This window comes from Elaeis guineensis, chromosome 6, assembly GCF_000442705.2.
Source record: "Elaeis guineensis isolate ETL-2024a chromosome 6, EG11, whole genome shotgun sequence".
In the NCBI taxonomy this organism is placed as follows: domain Eukaryota; kingdom Viridiplantae; phylum Streptophyta; class Magnoliopsida; order Arecales; family Arecaceae; genus Elaeis; species Elaeis guineensis.
Window position 1 is genome coordinate 8,571,316 of NC_025998.2, and position 10,306 is coordinate 8,581,621.

A 10,306-nucleotide genomic window follows, 5' to 3' on the forward strand; every position below is an offset into this window, starting at 1 on the left:
TAAGGAATACATTATGACTAATACAGAACAAAAAACATGGGCCTATACCATGAAAACAGACATTAGGGAAACAGAATATGGTGGTAGGCCTACAAGCCTACTACCATAATTCCCAACAAATTTTGAAATCCTGGATCAAGTCCATTGCCGAATTTAAGCTCGAAGTTATGGCCAGATATGAAATTGTGAAAGTGATGTGCTTGACGGTAATTGAAACGATAAACAATATAGAATTCGAACTGACTTGTCTGCACACCTGGTTAATTTTTGCAGATAGAAGTTCTATTTTGAGTAATCATAAATCTGATACAATGCCAAATAGAACATACAAGGACAAAAAATTAAGAGGAGAGGAGATCAACCACTTCAAAAGATAGGACCTTCAAAAGCCTTGAGCCATTACTTTCTTTGTTAGAACCGGGGGAAAGTAGGCGCTGCTGCCTTACAATTAATAGCTCTTTAATTTTATGACACAAGGAGGCAGAGAAACTATAAAAAGAATGCAAGGAGAATGATCCATGAAGGACTGCTTCCCTGAAAAAATCCCTAATGCCACCATAATCATGAGGAAAGCAAATATAGGAAAATGTATTATTCCTGAACCCACTATTACAACCTTGCCTCAAAGTTAATCAGCAATAAGCTATGCACAATTTTCTGCAAGACTTTATGACATTATAATATGGCATCTTAAATTACAAAATTGGCAACCAGACAAGAACTAAAGTTATCATCCTGACTATTACATTTCAAGAACCTCAGTCCAATACTGCATGTGCTCCATATTTGATTTAAAAATGGATGCCAAAGCTGACAAATGCTTGTGCGCAAAACAAGATTATGCAATAAATTTACCCAAGAGAGGGATAGCACCATTTCAAGTATCTCTTCCGCAACAAGACTGATAGACTCCAAAAACTTGGTGTCATCCATATAATCATAAATACATTATATTATGGAAGATAAATTAATCACAATTGCCTACAAAACTGTTGAAAAAGAAAAAGCAAAGTCACCCACTTCAAACAGTCATTCATTTCAATGTTTATCAACTTCTTGTTATCTTTAGGCAGAGGGCGTGAATTATATAGCTAAGTGATAAACAATATTGTAGCAATATTCCCCCATCAAAGCCAGAGCACTGTTCTTTTTGTCTACTGCTAAAAGTGTGACACAAGTAGTTCTAGAAGCATCACCTTACCACTTTGGTTGGGTGATTTGTTTAAGAGTGTAAATAGTACTGGATTCAGTTGTGTGCTCAAAAAGGCCCCTCACAAAAATTGTTGACAAAGACAAGATCTTAGAAACCTTTTACAAACCTATGCAAACCAAGCAACTTGATAGTCTTATCACCAAAAACTTGGCAATGACCAATGCAAATTAAGATGGACCATGTGCAGAAATGAGCACAATACATGAGAGGGTAACAAATCAGCAACCCATACACAAAACCCAGGGTTATGTTTTCATACGTATATTTGGTAGGTATGTGATGTATGATAGACTGAGTTATTAAACAAATTAGGTAAATATGTGATGTATGATAGACTGAGTTATTAAACAGAGTGATGAAACTTGATTATTTAGTTTGGATTTTTTTTTTTTTTTATCGCACAGTCTTATAACAGTCATAATTTTTATGGATCTACCAGGTGCAGCAAAAGGACTTGTTCTAACCATATCATATTGGCTTGAAGATGCAGGGACGTGATTAGAGGCATAAAAAATATTAAAGGTCAGAATTCATCTAATCTAACCATTGGTTTAGATTGCAACTTGCTTTGTTGAGATTTGAGTTATTATAGCATCACATGATTAATAAGAAAGTGATTCCATTAACACCTATTGTTTTATAAGGGCCATTGAGAGAAATGTGTGGTGAAGTTGCAAGCTAACCAAAATCTGAATTTCAGATATGACTCTTCCACCAGAGGATGTGACTATTTTGGTGTTGTTTTTGAGTGGGAGTTGAGCTGGGTGAGTTGGAATGCACTGCCATTGACAAGGGCAGCTCTCATAACACATTTGTGTTATTACCATCACATTAGCTTTATACTTAATCTTATGGCAAAGTCTAAGTAAAGTCCCTTGTTCTAACTAATCATCACTTTGACCGCCACAAAATCAAATAGATTATTACTTATAACACCTATTGTAGCATAAATGGTTATAATTTAGTGGATTCTTGCAAACTTACATCTAACATTCTTGTACTTTGGGGCCCATATGGTAATAATTTAGTGGATTCTTGGAAACTTGCCTCCGACATTCTTGTGCCTTGGGGATTTATAAGCATAAGGAGACCTTCTTCTTTGAACTCCTTCCATGTTGGAAAACTGTGGAATTATTCAAACCAATATACCATTTGATGTCAACCGCTGTAAGGTAAGTACATCTGCATTGACCTTCAATGCACCCAATATTTAAGTGATTAAACTAAGGGGAAAAGACTGTTCAAGAAAACCAGCAAATTGGTCACTTTGCTCTCACAAAGCAAAGTGCACCTTCGCAGGAAAAGACCCAATACTCAATCCCCACCACTAACCTCCTGTCACTGGAGGCATTTGTTTTGCAGATCTAAAATCTTCCACACTTCAGTAAACCAGCTCTTGAATTAGAAACTGATTGTTAAACTAGCCTATTACAGTTCTTTTGAGACAGTTCCCAAAAAGCTTAAGCAACTGTGGTATAGAAAACATTATCCAGTTGACTTGATCATTACCTCAAGCTTAGCCTCTCATTCCAAATCCCTATTATCAAAGGTTTGTTGGATATCATTTCAACGAACCATGGCGGACGATTCAATTTAAAAATTTAAAAAAAAAAAACTACTTTTTTTTTCTTTGAATATGTATAAGGGAATACCCTAGATAACCACTCTGATACCAGAATTTGACAGGATCCAGGATCTCCATCAACAGTAAAGAAAATAAAAATACAAATAATGATATAAACAAGAAAACGAGAGGTAGATCCATTCCAGGACAACAATAAAAATTAAAAAAAACAAAAATTAATACAACTAGATTAAGCAAGGTAAGAAACCAATTAAAGCAAGGAATGGTAAAGGAAACTTCAACAGAGAACAAAACACATCTAAAATCATCGCCAGATCTATATAAAATAAAACAAAATCCGATCCCTAGCCACGCGACTATATCACAACAAAAGATCCAGATCAAGTAACGTCTAAAGATTATCTGGAAAAAAAACAAAGAAAGTCGATAAAGATTAGCACGATCTAGGTGGGTTTCCAATCCATCGGTCAAACCCTAACTGAATACCTGGGGGAAGGACTCGCTCTGCGCCCAGACGCTGCCATCGTGGCCGAGGATGGCGGCGGCCGTAACACGCTGGCCGTCGATCTCACACATCAGATGATCGTCGACGTACGTTTGCCACGACATCCTCTCTCTCTCTCTCTGTCTCGCTCCCCAAAACCAGCACCCTGCGTCGCGAGAACGCCAAAACAGTGCAAGCCATCACTTGGTCGGCTATTTATAGTCCGGATGGCAACTCCAAACTGGTAATCTTTTGGAGCACAAAACATTTCAAAAGATGAAATAAAAGCTTCCTGCCTTCCAACTAGGGCAAGTGACGGGCGATAGTGGAGTTCGTCTTCCGTGTAACCACCAATCCTGCTATGCCGTGTCACCGAGGACATGGGTTGGTAGGTATATTGGGCCTCGAAGCATTTATAATGCGACCTGGCCAAACCAGTTACGACTACGCGTGGGAAGAAGGATGCACGTCCCCGTTGCAGAAAACGCCCTCCGCGTCCAGATCATGAAACGGCCGTTAGAATGTTGAGATTGTCCGGCACGTGCAATGAAGTGCGATCTTCCATTTAACCAAAGGTTTTATATTATTCACGTAATATTGGCAGGTAAATTTTTTTTTTTTCTTTTGAACAAATATGATTAGGTTTGGTTTCTATCCTTATACCATTGTAGCAATTGGTATCTTATAAGAAAATGGTACGCGACTTTAGTTATTCGCATAAAAAGCTATTTAGGCCGACGTGATGCTGCGTCACAAGTCATGATCCAACCAATCCCCTCTTGTTGTACGGAGGAACTTTTTGTGTGAGTAAAGAAGCGCATCCTAAAGCATTACTCCATTTTATATATGGATATAAAAACAGTTTAAAAAAAAAAAAACAGAAAAATCGTAATGAAAGAAGTCCGTTGACAGTGTACATCGGCGATAAAGCCTGATTTGGGATTACATCGAGCAAGCAAACTTGGTAGTTTCTAAAGCACGGAACGTATCAGCAGGATTCTAGACGTTGCGAGTTGTAGGCCCGAACTGACTCTTCCCAAAATGAAGCAAGAGACTATCACTACTTTGCAGGATCAGAAGAGAGAGGTTCATGCGTATGTAGTTTTAAAATTTTAGAAGCCCATGCCCTGCTCTGACATTCCCTTTGAAACCTAGCCAGTTCACATCAAGAAATAACATTGCACCAATCAATAGACATGCAACTTGAACGGTTAAAAACTTAGAAAGAGTGCTGAAGGAATTGCTTGCTTTCAATTAAATATATACCAAAACCACCACAAACCAATGACAATATTCTTTTGCAATAGAGCAACGAAGTCAAAAACAGCTGCAAGAACATGAAAGGGATCGAAACAAACAACTCAAAGACACCAACAATCCTGTTTGCTCATAACATTATTACTGAAAACAAATGCACAAAAAGGAAACCAGGTTTCTGGTCATAAATGAATGAAGAAAAGTCGAACTCCCATAAGATAGATAGGGATGGAGGCAGGCGCCCAGTGACAGAAGCTACAGGCCCTGATCAATTAGGTAGTCACCCAACCTTTCCACAACCATGTTGCACTGACCTGGAGTCATGGGCTCGTCGTAGATGCCAAAGACAAGTGCTTGGTTGGTCTTTTTCACAGTAATGCCCCCTGACCCCTGCCAAAGAAAGAGTTTTAGAAGACATTAATTTAAGAGCAAGGAAAAAAAATTACCAATACCACTTGCATAGAACAGGGAAGTGTCATCATCAGTCATTACTTCCAGTAAGAAATTTTTTTTTAATTTTTTTCCAGGAAAATGACGGTGCTAATCTTTCCATGACAAGAATTGAAAACATGACATGTATTAGATATATTAAATTATCAAATACTTCAACCAAAAATTTTTCACCTATAAAAATAAATAAGATTGTGTTAACAAAAGGAACTATGACGTGACATCTGATCATAGCAATACTATCCAGATCATGGTGTGTGTGTGATTGAAATGGATAATGCCTCATGAAAAATAGTACCCTGAATCTCATTAAGAAGGCATTAGAAGGTACGCCCTTGGCAAACCATATAAAATGGGCAGCAATTGGAGCTTGGCAAATAGAATGATCCCAAGTACATGTTTTATTTAATATAGGAAACAAAATAGATGAGTCAGGCAAGCAAGAAGGCTTTACATATCAAATGACAAATTCAAAATAATTATCGACAATGGAGAAAACAAACGTGTTGGCAAACAGAGAAAAATAGAAGTCCTGAATCTAGGGCTGGAGTTACGACTACTATTACAGTATCAGAGGTCTAAAGAGAGCAGTTACATTTGTGGCAAAAAGTGTAGAAGGCAACTGGAGCAGAAGTTGCAGAAGCATGATCACTGACTAACATAAACCACGCATGTTCAACACACAACTTGGATAAGCATCAGGTACAGGAAACTATATTGCAATTGCACCATTTCCACTGCATGTCTTGAATATATAAACTCGTGCAATCACCATTCTGTGTATCCTAAATAAGCTGTCATGACAACTCTAAAACACAAAAGAGTTCCCCGGGATTCTAAAACTCCCATAACATGGTAAGATTTGATAATTCACACCAGAAAGTACACGAATGCCCCTAAAACGTGCATGATGCACGTTAGCATTCAGAGTGGAAACATGTGCTATCCTGGTGAAAATTTGTCATGAACCATCAATTGTTATAATTGAGCACAACCTCTTTGAAATATCGAACTATTACTGCATCTGGATGATGGATGGAATAAAAGGTAGCTCCATATACAACAGTTCCCCTAACAAAAAGACATGAGTGGAGAACACCTAGTAATACCCTTCAAATGGTGGGAAAATAAAACTTATCAGTCAATTCTTACTAACAGACTACCAGATGAAAGGGCAAAGTGGGGGGGGAGGGCCAGAAAGCCATAAATTTAAAAAGCAGCACAAAAGAGAAAGATGTAGGATTAGTGGAAATCATTTTGGCTATACTGAGTATAAAACAGAACAAACTTCCTGGGAATTTCAATTTGGAACTCTCCATTTGGGCATATTTTGGGATACCACCATTCTAGAAAGTCTAACAGGGAACATGTTCAATGTAGCAGCAAATGAAAATAAAGGGTCATAGGTCTACATCCAGCCTATAGAAAGTGCTTTTCTTTGCCCCATTTTTGGGAATTTTTGCAACTATACTGCACCTCATTTATTATAATCATTATAAAGATTTATTTGACATTGGTCCCTCTAAAAGTAACCAATTAACAAAAAGTACATGTGTATTCATGATAAACATCTGTTTGATACAGATCTCTCCTAAAGCACTAAAAATTGATATTTCATTTGCTTGGATAATCATCAAATAATGCACATTGACTAACATTTTGAAGATAAAAAACTGCAATAACTAGAACATCAAAGCTTAATTAGAAATCATTAACTAATTAGAATAAAGCATGACATTCATGAAAACTAACAATGAAAAGGAATTCAAATAAAAGATGGATATGGAAGCATCATAAAGATTGATAGGCAATTATACCGGTTACATGCATATAGATATAAATGCATCAAAACTAAAAACATATGGATAAAGCTTCATTGTTCAGTTAATAAGGAATCAGACGACCAGCAGTGCATTTTAAACACTAAAGAGAACATGCCTCATTTGTTCACCATAAGAGATTCTACAGCAAGAATATTTGATTTGCCACAGAGCAACTTGATCTTTTGGATGGAAAATTTATATGATTGGCAACTACCTATGAAATTCCAGCACATCTACTGGTGTATGGTATCCTGAAACAAGCCTACAAAAAAGATTAGTGAAACATGGCAACCTACAACAATGAAAAGTGTTTTAAGATGAGGATTTTGTAGCAGCTGCAGCTGCTTCCGTGCATCGTTTGCAGTAGTGAGGATAGTGGAGGATCTGTGGAAGTTGAAGGAGAAAGAATGTGACAGGCAAAGACAGCAAAAGAAAAAAAAAAAAAAGAAAGAAAGAAAGAAAAAGGATAAATAAGAAGCGGAATGACCATCTTCAACGAAAGGTCTGTAATTTTAAGTTCTAATAAATTCCATTGAACAATCCATAAATCTGTTACTTAAGAAAAGGACAAGATATAGATAAAACCAAGAAAACTCAATCAAACATCAACTTCCAGCCAAATGAAGCAGACTTTAGCCATGAACACACGAAACCATTTAGCCATGAACACACGAAACCACAGATAAAAATATGTGCATAATTTTACATACAGATTGTCAGGGGTATCAGATTGCTATTATGTGGAGAATTTATTTACAACAAAATTGTGCTGGGTTGGGATTGATTTACATTTTTTATTAACTTATAAGATGCAGCAAAAAAGCACATGTATCAACACATTTAACGGGTGTCTGGATATTCATCATATTGCTTCTTAGATTTTCCTTACGCAAACAATTTCGAGGAAGCATGTTGAGTGCTGAACATATTCTCAAGGCAGCGCATAAGAAAAAAATTGTTCACCTTTTTTCCACGGATAACAGCTCCAGGTTCTCCTTGGATAACCATATATTTTGTTGATCCAAGAAATAAGCCAGTTGGAGCAAGGGATCCCGGTTCAGCAAAATCATTCATTATACCAGTGATCTCCTCAGGCTTGAACTGCAGATATGCAACAAGAAGAAAAAAATAATCCCTCTTAATCACTGGAAGATAAAGAACATAGTTAAAAGAAGAACACCATTATGCAGGTATATACAAATTAGCAGAAAGTCTAAAAACTAACACATAACATCTTAAAGCGATAGATGTTGGTTGCAGTCAGCAAGAACTATCCATTATTTATAAAATACAACAAAAAGATCACAATGAAGAAAGCAATTTCTTCTTCTATAAAAAGTCAAATAGATTAACAAATCTTCAAGAAGGGAAGTAACAGGCTATGCTGCAACACAATTTTGGAATTTACCGATTTCTGTGCCCAAGCCAAAAGTCATCCAAAGCCACCCAGATTAGTGAAACTTGTACCGAGAACTACTCCAAACAATATAGAAGTAATGGCATACACACTATTAGCACTTTAAACCATAAGTTTGATCTAAATGTTAATGTCCTATTCTTTACCTTTTTTTTTTCCCTCTAAGCAGAACAATTATTCAAGCTACTCCGCGTAACTACACAAGTCGAGAGTATTCATATGTTATATACAACAGATGATGTTTCTCCTTCTCAATTCTGCCGTAAAGTTAGAACCGACCTTCAGTAAATTTCATTGAAACACAAGCTTAAAAAGATGTGATTGCAAGAAATCAATTCACAGATCCTCTGCATCGGATCAACATGCTATGCTGTTTCAAACTTGCAATCTGCCATATGCAGCAACATTTAAAGTCCACACAGCAGACTCATATAATTATCAAATAAAATGCCGAAGAGTTACTGATCTCCACATGAGAGAGAGAAGAATGCAGCAAAACAGAAAAATGAAATTAAAAAATCAGTAAAAATAGATTTCAACAGTAAGACATAGTCAAACTCATAATTTCACCAATTCAGAAAAAGAAAAAAAAATAAAAAGAAAGAAAAATATAATTAATGTTGCCAACAAAAAGTTCAATAAATTGCGGTAATTTATCGATAAATATTCTTAGAATGCTTTTTTTTTGTTGGGGGGGGGGGGGGTGGGGGGAGTAAAGAGGGAAGCGCGAAGCCACGCTGTTTTATTGCAGAGAGGGCCAGTTATTTTCTGCATCAATCCACAATGCCATATCCAATCACGTCCAACATCCGAAACCAAATCAACCGGTCAAGACATTGCATGCACAGCTCAAAACCACCATTCTAACCACATTTTCGAACAGAAGTGCATCCAAACCATATTGAATCAAAACATTAAAGGAAACTAAAAAAAACCAAATTCGATAGCATCACACTTCAAAACCAAAATCAGCTTTATTCCGACCGCATACAAAGCCACTATCAAATGAAACCAAAATAAGATCCATTGGATCCATTTCAATTATACAAAAAAGAAAAAATTAATGAAGATCCATCGTACACACACGATCAAACATCGATCGCAGTCCGGCACCCTCGCAAGGATCAAATGCTTCTCGTATCCGATCCAGATCGAATCATATCCACATGAAATCACGAAGAAATCAAAGAAAACCGGAGATCCAACGAAGGCAAAAGGAATTATACCGGAGGGAACGACGAGCTCTGAGCCCAGACGCTGCCATCCTGCCCGAGGATCGCCGCGGCGGTGAGGTGATGGCCATCGATCTCGCACATAAGGTGCTCGTCCACATACGTTTGCCACGACATCGTTTCTCTCGTCTTCTCGGTCTCGCTCTCGCTCTCTTTTGCTCGCGGGGTTGGCGCTGGCTTCCCACGGGGTCGCTCGGCTTCTATAAAAATATGGATGGTTTTGGGGAGGAGAGACGAGGGAGGGAAATAAATGGTGCGAGAAATGAGAGAGGATCTCTGCTGCTTCAACCACCCATTCAACCCAATTGAATAAGTGCCCTTCAAGTCCGGCTTTAATAAAGGGGAAAATTTATATTCCCGGATTACGTTTCGCCCACCGATTTCCCCCCAATTACGAACAGGTCCCAGCTCTCTTCCATTGGGAGCTCCTGATGTGAAGCCGATACAGGAGTCTACTTTGTATCGACATGTTGATCCATTGGTCTAGATTGATTTGATCGGATGTAGTGGTGGGACCATGATGAGATTTGGTAGCGAGGAAGGACCAGTGGTAGGGGTGGGTGTGACATGACGAGACCACACCAGGCCCACACCACTATAGCTGGATGGCCGCGCATCGCGGTGTTTTGGTTGACAAGTAATTGGTCACATCAGATGGACGGGACCAGATGCGGATTGAAACGTTGGGATCTCAATTTGCGGCGTCTTATAGGAGCGTAGCCCATGGGTGTATTCTTGGTAGAAAGGCCTGTAGGTCGTCCCTTTTTTTTTTTTATTTTTATTTTTATATAGCATTTTAAATGTAGACCGTAACCATATTGAAAATGGATCAAATACTAATATAT

At 37.8% G+C, this 10,306-nt stretch overlaps 1 protein-coding gene across 1 annotated transcript; it reads right to left on the minus strand.

Moving 5' to 3' along the window:
* Positions 1-4,514: 4,514 nt before the first annotated feature.
* Positions 4,515-9,739, minus strand: LOC105047286 (profilin). Its single transcript, XM_010926147.4, has 3 exons — positions 9,456-9,739; positions 7,776-7,913; positions 4,515-4,929 (listed from the first exon to the last, which is right to left on the minus strand). Exons 1-3 carry the CDS (start codon positions 9,576-9,578, stop codon positions 4,795-4,797), a joined length of 396 nt encoding a protein of 131 aa, XP_010924449.1. The 5' UTR covers positions 9,579-9,739; the 3' UTR covers positions 4,515-4,794.
* Between the last annotated feature and the right edge of the window lie 567 nt (positions 9,740-10,306).